This window comes from Sander lucioperca, chromosome 6 (genome assembly GCF_008315115.2).
Source record: "Sander lucioperca isolate FBNREF2018 chromosome 6, SLUC_FBN_1.2, whole genome shotgun sequence".
In the NCBI taxonomy this organism is placed as follows: Eukaryota; Metazoa; Chordata; class Actinopteri; order Perciformes; family Percidae; genus Sander; species Sander lucioperca.
This window is the reverse complement of record NC_050178.1, coordinates 28,685,745-28,702,168: the sequence shown is the minus strand read 5'-3', so window position 1 is coordinate 28,702,168 and position 16,424 is coordinate 28,685,745. Positions and strand designations below refer to the sequence as shown.

Genomic DNA, 16,424 nt, shown 5'->3' with positions numbered 1-16,424 from the left:
TAACATGAAACTTTACACGTTGTAATGTGAAAATGTATCTTATTGAAACATGAAACTCCTGTTTAAATAACGACACTGTGAGGACGAATAAATTGTGAATTATGAATCATAAACACAATTTAAGTTCTACTTCATCATGTGCTGAGAGTCATTCTTCCTTCTGTATGCTCCATCCATTTCAAAATCCTTCTTAGAGTACGCATACTTATCACAATATCATCCACAGTTATCAGCAGCAGAATCTCACCATGTCTCAGCCCAAGCATGAAGTAGAACTGTATCAAATCGTGTATATGAGCCATATTACGCAATGTATTCATCCACACACCATGTCTTCATTCAAACAGGAGTTTCATGTTCTAACAAGATAAATGATCACGTTATAACATGAAAAGTATCACGTTATAACAATACATTATCACGTTATAACATGAAAAGTATCATGTTACGTTATAACATTATAAATAGTATATTGTAATAAGAAAATGTTCTTGTTATAACTTTATAAGTTTGTTGTAAAAACGTGAAAACATCTTGTTATTACAATGAACTTTTCAGGTAATGTGATACTGATGTTTTTCTCTTTCTGCTGTGGCAGCACTACCCTTCCGTACCCTATCAGCTGAGACGTGTCTGTAAACTCGTGGTAATAAAAAGGCAGAGCGGCTTGAACACACAACAGGATGTTCAACTCAGCCCCGTTTCAGTTTATAAAAACATGTTGCTACGTTCTGTCGGGGCTGAACGTGGCCCAGCTCCACAACAGCAGGTCTCGAAATACAAATAATATGATATATTAATATATTTGTGTAGAATCCTAATTGAGGACTGCTATATGAGGCCTTGCCTTAAGTATTTCTTTTAAAACTTTGTGTGTACTATGTACTTTATTGTATTTGTATTGATTGCTGTATGTACCTTAATGTATTGTCAATAGAGCCTTGCCGCTTTGAATATTTGTTTGAGAAATGCAAAATCAATATTCCTACGAGAAGATGTTATGTACTGAATTGTTCTAAATAGTTAAAAAAAACAATCCTTGTTTCTAACTCACATGTAACTGAACTAACCAATCAGACGCTAGCAGAACTTAGACTGAGGTTATGTGAGGAAAACCACAGAGATTCATAACTGCTGATATGAATAAACATGTAAATAATATAACTGTAAACACAAATATGTAAATGGGTAACTGTATAAACATTGGAAATACATTGTTAAAAGAAATTCTCTGCACCATTTCAATATCAAGTAAAACAATTTGATTGGAGATTATTTTAGTTCAGTATGTAGGTCTTGGTTCAGCCAGGACTGCACTTTATTTTTAGTAACTTAGTAGCATGTATAGCTAAATGGAAGTTTATTAAAAAGATGTAAACAGTGCAGTGTGTTCAAAGTGTAGTCTATGTGTTTCAGGTGAGGGCTAGTAAAGCAAAATCACTTTTTATGCAAATTTCAGCTAAAAAAGTCACACCGCAGAGAATAATGTCAAAAACTGACGTTTTATTCAAGATTTTAAATAGTAATTTGAATACATTTAAATTGAAATGATAAAAGGCACTATATTATCGATTAACATAAATAGTGCAAGAACATAGTAAAGTGTACTGTACAGAGGGTTTTTTCTAAATACTTTTTTCTTCAGCGTATCTGCTTCTAAAAGATAGTGATAGAGACCGTCAGGAAAGACAGGAGATGACATGAAGCAAAGGGCCCTGTGGTGGACTCAAACCAAAGTCACTGTGGTGAGGACTCAGCCTAAAGTACCGGCTCTACCCGGTGACCCACCAGGGCACTTTATTCACTTTCTCACTGAGTTAGATAAGATCAATACCACATCTCAGCCTTTACTATTCTTCTAAATACAGAAGCAAGAAATGATTGTCTCAAGAGCAAACAACTGTAATAAAACAAAAAAATTATATTAAGTGACCCTTTTTTTACACAATATTTCACACAATCACAGAAAAAGGTGTGAATACAAGACGACAAGACTTCTAAGAGCATCATCATGTTGACCTGGTCCTCTCTGCTCTACACACCTCTGGAACAGGAATACTGTACAAGTCTTACACACAGTTACACAATCAACTAGAACTGCAAGACTAAATCAATGAGCCTATACATTGTGATATAACACAAGCATAAAATAACTGAAGACTAAATAAATGTTTCTAGCAACACAGACATTATCAAAGCATCATGCCATCATTAGTGAATGACGCTCCATTAGATTAATGGATGAAGTTCCTTCCCCTGAGCTGAAGCTGCAGGGAAAAAGACAAAACAATATTAAAGAAAAAATTAAACTTTCTTGATCGTATTCAGACTGCAAAAACTAACATCATTTATTTGGTGGCTGATCTACACAGATTTTCCCCCCTCCAAAAAGTAAAAAAATAAAGTTAATGTTAATACAAACATGAACCAGAATATCAGGTGCACTTAGAGACGCCTACTGCTTTGTGTGTGTCGCTGCGTGATTAGAATAGAGTCCTACATCAAATCTATTCAATCATTTTAATAATAGAATAAAATGATCTTAAGTACATTATAACATCCTGTCGTTTGAATGCACACAGCTCATTATTTTTAAGTGCATATGGCTGTAAAACTAGAGTGCAAACAAACATTAAAAACTATGCATGAAAGTAAAGTTAACTTTTTGTTGGTTACTTTCAAAACCAAAACCAAAATGCAGATGCATCTCTCAGTAACATCAGGCAGTGTGCACACTCAGATGTAATCTACTACAGACTACTGATATTTCATTAAGAAATGTGAAACTGACACCATCGATGAGTTCAAAGTTTTCATCATGTTTGTTCAGATGCAGCAGCTAGATAACAAGGTGGAGACCAGGCTCCAGTCCTTAAATGAGAGGACATCTTTAACTCTTTCATCAAAGTACTCACCAACAACAAGCTTAATGTAGAATTCTCGATGTTTCTTAATGAATGGAAAATAACATCTGTAGACTCCACTGTCAGCCCTCGTCATATTTCTGATGATTATGGAGGCGTTGCCTTGTTTCAGTTCATCTGGAAAATGTGAGACTCGACCTTTGAACTGCTCACTCTGACCTGGACGCTCGTCACTGTAAAGATCACCATTATCATACAGGAACACAGTCTTTAGATCATCAGTTGTCTGAGAAACTTTCAGCCAGAAAAATACTGTTAACCGAATGTCCTTCTTGGTCCAGAGGGAACAGGGTAAAGTAACATCACTGCCTTCTTCCACTGTGATGACTTTTGGCTCTGGAAGATAAAAACATGTATTAATCAGTATGTTTACAAGCAGAGTCATCAGTTAGTAATTACTAAGGCAGTTTTACAAGAAGTTTAGTTTGTAGTCTAATTTCTCCTTCATAATTATTTCTGTATATTTTGTATACATGACCAACAATATTTTAACCGTTTAAGCTTGTAGTGTATTCTATTATTTACATACCCTACATCAAATGTAATAAATTATTTTAAGAATAATGAATTAAGAATAAAGTAAAATAATCTCCAGTACATTATAATATCCTATAACAGTTATATTAAAAAAAGTCCAACTGACTTGATCCTACTCTGGTGTAAATACCAACACAATGATTAATGACTGAAGATAAAACGACTGCAAAAACTCATAAACATGACATTCATAAATAATCTGTTGTGTTGTCTGCTCATCATGAATATGTTGATACAATTATTTTAACTTACCTTTATTACAATTTAATGGGATGCAACCCATGTATAAAAGCCCAGCTGGAACACCAACAAGAAGTAGAAGATAAATAAGAAATAAACCAGCAATCCATCCAGTGGAAGACCCTGAAACAGAAGACAAAAAGTTAATGTAAGAGAACAACTGATGGTGTGAATGTTCCCGAATCCTGAAATCACAACCTCTCCAATAATCAAAACTGGCCAGTGCATCATAATTTCCATTGCATAAATGAAGACATTTGGACCATAACTTGAAGCAGAAAAAGCACTATATTGTTGCAGAAAAATTCACCAGAATGCAGAAAATGTGTGTGATATGCTCAAAATGTATTATTATTTTTATGACTATTTTTCAAACACTAAAAGTATCAAGGCTTGTGCGAAGGCAGGCAAGGTTAGGACCCAAATGCAGTTTAAAGAGTTTTATTAAAAGATAAGCAAAAACTTACTGGAGCAATAATCCAATACATCAGGGAAATCCACGACAGGGAATGCAGAAACAAAAACAGAACACACAGCAAAAAGACGAGACGATCCAACAAGAGACAAGGGAAAACAGAGAGGCTAAATACACAAGGTAATGAGGGAACGAGAGGCAGGTGACACAACAGGTGGAACAAATCAAAAAAGGCGGGAAACAAAAAAAGACAGGAAGAAAGCTAGACAAGACAAGGGAGACAAGACAGACTACAAAATAAAACAGGAAACCAAGCAAAACAGAGAAACAAGACTACACAATAAAACAGAACAAAATACCAAAACCCTGACAAAAAGTGGTACCCGCACAAGATCAACGGACCACATCACTCCCCTCCGGTGGCCCACCAGATACATTACATAATTCTATTCTAAATCCCCGTGGGTGTCTTGATAGGCTTGATATTATTATTATTATTATTACTACTACTGCAGCAAACAATGTATAAGTTATTCAGGGGAATCTTTTAGTGGTGGTATAGACTGGTGCAGGTACCTCAGGCTACATTTAATCTACTACCTTTTGGTTTAAAAACAAATATCTTTTTGCTACGTTTATGCCTCACGTTTAAATTCCTTGTTTTCGAGCCCCTAAAACGGAGACATTTGGAAACTCTGCTGCCCCCGTTTAGTTTGAAAACTCCGGGGTTGCTTTGTAGTCTGGACGGGCACAAACGGAGACATTTGGAAAAAAATGACGTCAGTCAGTCTTTTCGTTGTCAGACGTGTTAAAATGGATGGAGATTAGTTCTGCTACTGGAGCTGAAACTCTTGTGAGGACGGAGATTGTGTTTGTCTCACAATGCATAGTAGTGTTGATGTAGACTCAGACACTAAAAATGACCCATATCCACCAGGAGGTGGCGCTATAATCAAGGTGAAGGTGTTTTGGCCAGTAACTGAATATAGGTGAATCTCATGATACAGGCCACACATATTTCTGCTTATAAAAGTTTGCAAATAAATAATGCAGAAAAAAATTTAAATATTAAAATATCACAAGGAATAATCTCACCACGGATATACACATATGTCTCAGCATAAATCTGATGTTTGAGTTCCTCCTGTGTTGCTACACAGCGATAGGTGTCGGTCTTGGTCACAGTAGTTTGGAGGGTGATGTAGAAGCTGCCTTCTCTTTCTGAGTCCTGTGTTACTTCAGCATGAAGGTTGTTTCCATCACTGTCCTGCAGCTCTACTTTAGGTTTAGGATTGCCATGAACTTCACACTGCAGCAGTGCCGAGTTTGCTGTTGCAGTAAGTATTGTAACAGATGGTTTTAAAGCTGCACCTGTGAACATGAAACAGATAAACAGATTATATAAGACAATCACAGCATTCAAATGTAATATTGGGATGTGTTTTTCATCCCTTTCCTGCTTTTAAATGTTTAATAGTGTGAGAGCAAAACACAGGGAGAAACAGAAAAGCACAATTTAAGCCTTAATTACACATTTCAGTGTTGTTACAGACTACTTCCAGTATGAGTCAGATTCTGGTTCTGCAATGTTTTTTTACGTTCTACAACAATATAAAAAGTTGTTATAATAAAGTGAGGCCAATGCACAATAAGTACCAAAAAAATCATAAACATTTACACAAACTTAAGAGATGTTGGCATATAAATGTCTCCACCTTTAAGTGAAGTCCAACACACAGAAGAATGATCTCAGTTTCATGGTTTTTCCAACCCAGTCTCACGTCAGTTTGTGATAGTATCACGAAAAGAAATCTATTAGATTGTGATACCATCACAATATTTTGAAGATTTTCGGGATGGGATGACGTTTTTTAAACTAATGTATTTCAATAGGAAGTATCTTTCATGATCACAGCACGATTCTTTCTGCCAGTCAGGCTGCAGCAGAGAAACTGGATACAGCTCTGCTATTATTGGTATTTTTAGCTCAATAACCGCTGTTTTAATCAACATTTATTCACCAGATCTTATCATGGTTTATATGTATTTCTTTTAATGTTATTATTTGTGTCTATTTGGCGAAGGGAAGCTGGATTGCTTTGTTGTTTATTGATATTTTTAAAACTATAACGCTACATCTATCAACATTTATTTAGATGTTATCATGGTATTCATTTCTTTATTTTAATAATATTATTACGGTCTTATTACCGGTGAAATATTACAGTAGGCTATGCTGTAAGACATGACTGTAATGCATTAATTTGCATTTGTTTTGACTTGTACTGTTGTGAAAAATAATAAACTATATACAGCATAATACTATAATAGCATAATAGCAAATACTAAAGGGAAAAAAAACATGAGCATATTTATGAGTGGGACTTAGTTTGATTTAACATCACACTGCATTATTAGTTGTTTTAAATAAATGACTTTTTTGAAATATCAATTAATGGAAGGCCTAACATATTAATTATTATATTCAGAAGATGATCCTCATATCAATCACCGTGGTTACAGCTTGTAGCCATCCTAACCTTTTTAGCCTTTACTGAGACTACCTTTTCAAAATTAAGAAGGGACTAGTTTTAGGAAGCATTTTCAGGAAATTAAAAAGATAATCAGATTGTTGCTGAGGTTTTTGTTCACAGAGTAAGATGTATGTAGCTTTGTATGGGTATGTGTACATATACAACATGTGTTTTGGCATTTTTGGCACACTTCTACCTCAGCCTATATACTGCACACAGACACACGTACTTTTGCATATTCTGCTGAAACAGAGAGCTGTGTGCAGTGGTGCCATGCCAACAATCTTATTCAACCATTTCACAAACTGAGGAAAGGGTGGTGACATGTGTCAGAGGGTATCAGAGGTCATAAATGATGAACCAATCAATCGGCTCTGATCTATAGGCACCTTGGTGTTGATATGGACAACACCTGGCTGGAAGGCCCGTGTTCAAAGTGTGTGTTATCATTTAGAGCAGACACCCACGGTGAATCAGAGGGTTTATGTCACACAAGGCTGCATTACAGAGCATTTTAATATGTCAGCATGGCAATATCTAAAAACATCTCATTTAAAGTTTGCTTGTCAGGAAACTGTCTCTCCAGGCAAGCACAGAGAATATGGTCTGATCTATCTTTATTCTCCATGCCAAGTAGCTCTTATCCTCTGGCAGAAGAAAAGGGTACCCCAGTGTAAACTTAGCATTTCTAAACTATAGGCCTAATTTGGACCTACCTCAATTAAAACTTTATATAATGTTGCTTGAGGCTGCAGGGGTTTTGCAATAGCTTCATGATATGATGCATATGGTTGTGTGTTGCTCTTTTGTGAAAGATGAGCAATAGATTGTGGCTGATAATGTGCTTCAGTCTGACTACATATCACGTTGTTTATGTTGTTTTTTATTTTAAGTATATATCAGCTTTATGATAAAACAATATGTCAAGTGTTATTGTGTGAAGCATTTGAACTCAAGGCAGATATCCCTCTGGGGACAATAAAGTATCACCTGCAAAGTGGTCTCCATTATATAGTAAAAATTAAAACGTTGTCGTAGGACTATAGCAAAGACATCGTTGGAAAGGTCTCAACCTCATTTAGCAACAGAAGGAGCTACACACATAGGACCAGCTGTTATAGAAAGCTCTGGACCTCAGCTGTCATGTAGATATGGTCTCTAAAGTTTAATATGGTAATAAGCTATTTTCACCTATTTAACGATTTGATTTTTAAAATCTGATGACACCAGTGTATTCCCCATCCCCAAAAAACAAAGGGTGTACCCAAAATTCTACAGTGCCAACTTCTACTTCTGAGAAATATACCAATATATGTATTTAAAAACTACAACTCCCACTATAGATGCGCCCCAGAACCTGTTACAAAGCTAGTGTACTTTGTTTGGCTCCTGTGTTTCTGCTGTCTGCCGTGAACGGGCTTCATTCCATTTTAGATTATTAAGGTGTATAACTTACTGGAACAAAGCTGAGCAACGTGTTGTTGCTGGTGACAAAACCACTTATTAAATACATACATTGAAGCAATATTGTCGTTAAAGACCCGCTGATCACTGTCCGAGTCTCTGATATGAATGCCCGCATTGCATTGTGGGATATCGGCTTTGAATGCGTCCAGCTTGGCTCATATCGTAGGCTACTGTTCTGTCTTACAGCATAGCCTACTGTAATATTTCACCTGTAATAAGACTATAATAATATTATTTAAATAAAGAAATGAATACCATGATAACATCTACATAAATGTTGATGTATCGTTATAGTTTTAAAAATATCAATAAACAACAAAGCAATCCAGCTTCCCTGGCCGAAATTGACAGAAAAAATAACATTAAAAGAAATACATATAAACCCTGATAAGATCTGGTGAATAGATGTTGATTAAAACAGCAGTTATTGAGCTAAAAATACCAATAATAGCAGAGCTGTACCCAGATTCTCTGCTGCAGCCTGACTGGCAGAATGATCCGTGCTGTGATCATGAAAGATGCTTCCCATTGAAATACATTAGTTTAAAAAACGTGATCCCATCACAAAAATCTTCAAAATATTGTGATGGTATCACAATCTAATAGATTTCTTTTCGTGATGCCATCATGAACTGCCGTGAGACTGGGTTGGGTTTTTCCTGCTGAATGGCTTATTTACAAGAAACGTCTGAGCACATCTCTGGTAAGCAGATGATCTAAAGTGATGCTTTAGCATCATTCCTTGTTTTACAGATCTGTCGATTAAATTAACTAATCAATTAGTCAACAAAATCATATGAGTGTTAGATAGCAAGCTACATCATTAAAACCATAATCTGGATCAACAGAAGTACATTTCCAGGATGAAGTGACATCTGGCACGTGGCTCACACGCCAGATGTCAGGCTTTGGCCATTGCCTTCCGCCCTCTCTGTGTGTTACCGCTCTTTCAGGGAATGATTTTAAAGATTTATAAAGAATATGTTTACAGCATTTCCTCTCTAACTGGGAGGTTTTGGGAGCGATTGGTGGGATTGTTGTGGACGAAGTACACATGGAGATACACTGGTAAGACCTAATGAGGTTTAACCATGTATCAGCTAATTTAAATAGCTCATGTTACTGTATTGTGTCAACAGTTAACTTCATTTAATATTGTATGTGGTGTTTTCTTTTGCGGGGTGCAAATGTTCCACCAAAACAAGTTCCTTCAAGAAATTATTTTGCAGAGCCACATCTGATCTAAAAGACATATCAAAACGTATGTTAGAGTGCTTGTGTGATATTATCACACTAAAACTGATTCATACATAGACCTGACTGGTTTTGGGTTAGGGTTAGGTCGAGGTGTGCGTGAAACAAATTAGGTCGTATAAAGACTGCTAGAATTTCAGAAAAAGAGAGGAAATATTCAGCTGTTTAACAAAATTACTCACCAACAACAACAAGCTCAATGTGGAATGTTTGAGGTGGCTGAAGTTTTGGAAAATCACAGGTGTAGACTCCACTGTCAGATACCTTCGTATTTCTGATGATTATAGAGGCATTGCCATGTTTCAGTTCATCTGGAAAATGTGAGACTTGACCTGGAAAGCAGTTTTTGTTATTATTGCTGCCTCCATTATAATAGAACACCTCCTTCTGACAGTCATCTTTCTGAGCAACTTTCTTCCAGTCAAACTGTTTTGAAGTAATGTTCTCCTTGGTGCTGAGGGAACAGGGTAACACAACATCACTGTCTTCTTTCACTATGATGACTTTTGGCTCTGGAAGATAAAAACATGTATTAATCAGTATGTTTACATGCACAGCTATCAATTAATAATTATTAAAGCAGGAAAAAAAACATTTTATACAGCAATTTAGTGTGTAGTCTAATTATTTTTGCACTCACCAACAACAAGCTCAATGTAGAATATTTGAGGTGGCCGATGACAAGGAAAATAACAGGTGTATTCTCCACTGTCAGATATCTTTGTATTTCTGATGATTATGGAGGCGTTGCCGTGTTTCAGTTCATCTTGAAAATGAGAGACTCGACCTTTGAACTCTTCACTCTGACCATCTAGACCGTTGTTGTAATGACTGCCTCCATCATACAGGAACACCTTCTTCTGACCATCATCTTTCTGAGCAACTTTCCTCCAGTCAAAGAGTTTAGACTCAATGTTCTCCTTGGTGCTGAGAGAACAGGGTAACATGACATCAGTCCCTCCTTCCACTTTGATGTTTTTTGGTCCTGGAAGATAAAAACTTGTATTAATCAACATGTTGACATGCTGAGTAACACGTGTTACCAGAATTATTCTATAACAGCCGTTAAAAAAGTAATTTAGTTTGTAGTCTAATTTCTCCTCCACCACAAGTGTTTTTAAAACGTCTACTGACTTTTTTTTAACGATATTTAAAATTGAATTTTATTATGTATTTTACACAAACATATATATATATATATATACAGTGCTGCTCATAAGTATTCATACCCATGGTCAAGTTGACTAAAAAGAGGAATAAAAAAATCATCTTTTGGAAATTGATCTAAATGCCTTAATTAAAAAAATGAGGAAAAATCCGACCTTTTAAGGACACCAATTTTTTTTGTGAATTAATAATGTATTGTAAATAAATAAATGTTCTTCCTTAAAATACAGGGGCCATAATTATACATACCCCTATGTTAAATTCCCGTAGAGGAAGGCAGATTTTTATTTTTAAAGGCCAGTTATTTCATGGATCCAGGATACTATGCATCCTGATAAAGTTCCCTTGGCCTTTGGAATTAAAATAGCCCCACATCATCACATACCCTTCACCATACCTAGAGATTGACATGGTTTTATTTCAGTTAGCCTAATAGCTGGTTTGATTTGCATTGATATAGATCTTATCTCAGTTAGCTATTAGGCTAACTGAAATAAAACCATGTCAATCTCTAGGTATGGTGAAGGGTATGTGATGATGTGGGACTATTTTAATTCCAAAGGCCAAGGGAACTTTATCAGGATGCATAGTATCCTGGATCCATGAAATAACTGGCCTTTAAAAATAAAAATCTGCCTTCCTCTATGGGAATTTAACATAGGGGTATGTATAATTATGGCCCCTGTATTTTAAGGAAAAACATTTATTTATTTACAATACATTATTCATTCACAAAACAAATTGGTTTCGTTAAAAGGTCGGATTTTTCCTCATTTTTATTCCTTTTTTTAGTCAACTTTAGCATGGGTATGAATACTTATGAGCAGCACTGTATATATATATATATTCTATACTATGAGTACAGCTGAAATGATCAGCTGATTAATCAATTGAGTGACAGAACTATTTGGATCGTTTCCAGCTTCTTGAATGTGAAGATTTAAAAGGTTAGATGCTAAACTGCATTTCATTGTACTGGCACTCAATGACAACACAGGCCAATATTTCCATTCATCAGAGTCAAACTCTTTCATTCTATTTGTGAATATACTTTTAAGTACCTTTTCTTTTACTTCTACTTTAGTAACATTTTCAATGCAGCACTTTTATTTGTAACAGAGTATTTTCCCAGTGTGGTATTAGTACTTTTACTAAAGGATCTGAACACTGGTATGTTGTATGGATCAACTGATTCTGACTTTATGTCTGTGACATCCTCCTGATGTAAAACATTTCTTCATTTAGAGTTGTGATAAAGAGTTTTTGAGGAAGTGGAATCACGTGAAAAAATACATAAATCTTCTCTCCTCACATACACAACTCTCCTGTAGAAATGAACCTAAATAACAGTGGTGGAATGTAACTAAGTAGGCCTACATTTACAACACAATGTTTTATCATAAATTAAACTAGCCAACAATATAACGGCCTACAAGTCTGAAATGATAAACTCACAACTGTTTGGATCGTTTTCCAGTTTGTGTGAAGATTTTTCTGCATTGAGTACTTTTACTTTGAATACTTTAAGGGACCGTTCGGTATTTATGGAATGGACCACCGGAGGAAAATAGGGGAGCGTCATGTCTTTTTATTCTTTGTTGAGGGGAGGGTCATCCAACATTTTTCAGTCCAGAGGGGGGGGGGGGTCACCCAACTTTTGTATTCATGAAACAGCAAAATTTCAAAGTGGCTTGTTTGGTGCATATTATCCATATATATCAGTCTCAGTCTCGGCCCCCGCTACCAGATGGTCTGACCCATGAGTTTGCTGGGGGGCAGGGGGAGCTGCCCCCTGGTGGCTGAAACGGGTAATTGCATTGTTTAAAAAATGAGTGGAATAATTACATCTGGCATGACCAGATATTTTATAAACAGTGTTGGGCAAGTTACTTCCAAAATGTAATACATTATAGATTACTAGTTACTGTCATTTGAGAGTAATTAGTTATATTACAATATTACTGTCTCTGAATTGTAATGCGTTACACTACTTTTGCATTACTTTTGAGTTACTTTCACCAAAATAACAGGGGAAGTTTGATTTGGCAGCTAGCTTGTTAATTTCACCACCGGATCAATAAAGTCTCATCTTTATCCACTTTAATACATCACAGATTATTCATATTTTGTATAATTAATATAAATATGCAAAGTAACTAAATCTATAAAAAATAGATAAGTAAAATGTATAATAGGCAAGTAGGAGAAAATGAAAATACTCAATTAAAAGTACGGCATTGTTGTAAAATGTTTGTTTACAGCACTTGAATAAGAAATTTGTGTTGTTTAGTTTAAAACACTCTAAAGGAAATGTTCAATTATAGTGTGATTAAAACTCACTATTTAAATTATTACAGTACTTCATTTACAGCTGGTTTGTGAAAAGGTAGCCTACACAACCTTATTTAACAGTAATTTAGTTTTACTGCGAAACGTCACAGGAAGTGCTTTTATTTTGAAGTAGGCTACACGGAAGTTGTCTGTTGTGTAGCCTACTCTTGCTAGCTTACTGAGATGCAACATGTCCGTCAGGCTCAAGTTGTTCACTTTCTTGTTTGTAAAACTGCAACATATTGAACAGTAAATGGTCACAGTAAAAGACAAGCGTTTTTGGTCGTCATTCGAAGCCATTCCACTACAGGCAGAGTTACTCTCTACGGCTGATAAAAATGCAATGATATTTACGTGTAGCAAGCCTCAACATTAATTCCCGACATGTTTATATCTGTCAGCCGCTGACGTACCGTCACCTGTTGGGACATACATGCTGTCCGTACCGTCTCTGGTTCTGACCACGGGAACAGAAACAGGACAGCTCACTTCAACGCAGCGTAATAACTCCCGAAAATAATATTCATCTCGCAAATGTATCTTTCTCTGCAGTCATCTCAACCATCGAATACAGCGACAGGAAAATAATACGGCTTTTTTTTTTCCTGTGAAGAAATGTGTCGCGGTGTTGGTGAATTCTTAAAAAAAACAATGCACCACTAAATGTTGCGTTAAAATGCGTTGTAACTTGCGTTACTGAGACTGTAACGAGTATAATATTACCGAAATTTAATTAGTAATGCGTTATATTACTGCGTTACAGCAAAAAGGAATACATTACTGTAATTGCGTTACTTTTGTAACGCGTTACTCCCAACACTGTTTATAAATATATTAAATAACACAAAACAACTAAATGGTGGTAGGTAATACATCTGATTTCATATACTGCTTTAGTAAAAAAATTCCTGGCTGACGATGGGAGCAGCAGGACTTGAAAAACGAAAATGACTGTTGCTAGTCTGGACATCTTACCGTGCCAAGGTTGCAATAAAGGTTTCCTAAATGCCATGTATATAAATGTGATGTCAGCTTACTAACTGATTGCAGGTTTTGTGTAGATTTTGACTTTTATACGTTTATTCCACTTTGTTTAAACGGCGAAGTGGAGGAAGCCTAGTGACGAGTCCGATAGCAACCAGTTTGTGTGTTGAACGTTACCCAGAATGCCTTGCTGACTGGTCTCAATATTTTATTGTTTTATTTCATGTGAATACTAGTTTACTAGAGGAGTAACTTAGTATCTGAAGTAATGCAGTAATGCAGGAAGTGTGCATTTAGTTTCCATGCTTATTGTGTTTCCACAACAATGTTAGTGAGTAAATCTACTGAAATGGCCACCACACCATAACAGAGGAGTGGGATGCGTCAGATGAGAATGCAGAGGTTTAGTCCCATATGTCTTGAATGTAAAAAAAAAAACAATGGGAATCTGTAAATATTTGCTAAGTGCAAACCAGTAGAGAATGTATCGATACATTTCTGGGGGAGTGTCATTCCTTTTTTTCAAATCGTTTTAGAGGGTTATTGAATTTTTTTTTGCTGGCGAGGGGAGGGTCCTGTCTATATGGTTAAAGGGGTTAAAGGTCCCAAAACTCCTCCGGTGGTCCCTTAAATGAATGACGAACAGTCCCTAAGTACGTTTTCCTGATGATACTTACATACTTTTATTAAAGTAATATTTTCAACGCAGGACTTTAACTTAAGTTACAGAGTATTATACAGTGTGGTATAGTACTTTTACTGAAGAAAAGGATCTGAATGCTTCTTCCACCACTGTAGCTTTTCTTTAACAGATTCTAAACTCCGGGGTTTCCGGTTTTCCTGGTTGCCGAACTGAATGCCAAATTATAACGAACTTTAAAAAGCACCGAGGTCATCTGTGAGGAACAATCAGATCAATAACCTGTGCTGTGAAGGGTTAGGCTACATGTGTTATTGACACTAATGAGATAATGACTATATTAATCCATAGTATCTTCTGTGCTGATTATCCTTATTTTAAGATCTACACAACACTACTACTGTCTGTCTGTCTGTCTGTCTGTCTGTCTGTCTGTCTTCATGTCTACAAAGTTAGTCATTCTTACCGTTTTCATCACAAAGTGTTTTCCCGGTCAGACACAGAAGACACAAACACAGCAGATCCAGTAGAATGTTCATAGTTGTCGATTCATTATTGGAAGAAAGACGGAGTTGTTGTTACAAATAATACATTGGCGATGGCACACAGTTTATTTACTTTCGGTTTCAGCACTCTCCAGTTAAAATAAATATACAAAAGACATTCCTCGTTGGAGGTCTATCACCATCTTGTGTCGTGTTACTGTAGTTACACAAGTCTAATATCATCAGCATCAGTCCTGTCTCTTGTGAGTAGATGATCACATGATTCCATTCCTGTTAGAGATTGGTCTGTTTTAAGGTCCATGTATTGAACCCCTTCACGTTTCTTTTTTCTACGTTATTTGCATTTTTCTATATAAACTGTTTGTTTATATCATATTAAATGTTATAGTTTTCATGCACCGACAGCCAAGGCAAATTCCTTGTAAGTGTTACTTACTTAGCAAGAAATATTTTTCTATTATATTTTTCGTCTGGTGGGTGTGTCTCCCGTTTTTCAGGATTATGGAATAATCAGTATCACGTTATTACCTGAAAAGTTTGTTGTAATAATAAGATGTTTTTCACGTTATAACAAGGTATTTTCACATTTTAACAAGATATTTTAAGTTTTTACAACATGCAAACTTATCAAGTTATAACAATTATTGTTATTACAATATACTATGTATCACATTATAACGTGAACATAAAACTCCTGTTTAAATAAGGACACAGTGTGCGGACGAATAAATTGCGAATTTTGAATCATAAACACAATTTAAGTTCTACTTCATCATGGGCTGACACTCATTCTTCCTTCTGTATGCTCCATCCATTTCAAAATCCTTCTTAGAGTACGCATACTTATCACAATATCATTTCAGTTTATAAAAACATGTTGCTACGTTTTGTCGGGCCTGAACGTGGCCCAGCTCCACAGCAACAGCAGGTCTCGAAATACAAATAATGTGATATATTAATATATTTGTGTAGAATCCTAATTGAGGACTGCTATATGACTGCTAGAATGGGATAATGCCTTGCCTTAAGTATTTTTTTTTTAAACTTTATTATGTATGTACTATACAGTTTATTTTATTTGTATTTATTGATGTATGTACCTTAATGTATTGTCAAAAGAGCCTTGCTGCTTTGTATATTTTTTTTGAGAAATGCAAAATCAGTATTCTTACGAGAAGTTGTAATGTACTGAATTGTTCTAAATAGTTAAAAAAAACCCACTTCCTTGTTGCTGACTCACATGTAACTGAACTAACCAATCAGACGCTAGCAGAACTTAGACTGAGGTTATAATGTCAGGAAAACCACAGAGATTCATAACTGCTGATATGAATACAAATGTAAATATGTCAATAATATAATAACTGTGTAAACACAAATATGTAAATAGTTAACTGTATAAACATTGTAAATACGTTGTTAGTA

The 16,424-nt window shown here is 35.6% G+C and overlaps 2 protein-coding genes across 3 annotated transcripts in view; one reads left to right on the top strand and one right to left on the bottom strand.

Moving 5' to 3' along the window:
* The window catches only part of LOC118495300 (nuclear factor 7, brain-like), a 1,057,410-nt gene that overhangs the window by 174,738 nt on the left and 866,248 nt on the right, over positions 1-16,424 (top strand). The gene's annotated exons all lie outside the window — the stretch shown is intronic.
* On the bottom strand, positions 1,484-15,086 carry LOC116065135 (V-set and immunoglobulin domain-containing protein 1-like). Of its 2 annotated transcripts, XM_036002416.1 has the most exons (5): positions 14,960-15,086; positions 10,012-10,356; positions 9,554-9,883; positions 2,916-3,260; positions 1,484-2,267 (listed from the first exon to the last, which is right to left on the bottom strand). In XM_036002416.1, exons 1-5 carry the CDS (start codon positions 15,030-15,032, stop codon positions 2,230-2,232), a joined length of 1,131 nt encoding a protein of 376 aa, XP_035858309.1. In that variant the 5' UTR covers positions 15,033-15,086; the 3' UTR covers positions 1,484-2,229. The 2 variants fall into 2 exon arrangements, with proteins under 2 accessions (XP_035858309.1, XP_035858310.1); XM_036002417.1 differs by lacking the exons at positions 1,484-2,267; positions 2,916-3,260 and adding an exon at positions 5,126-5,487.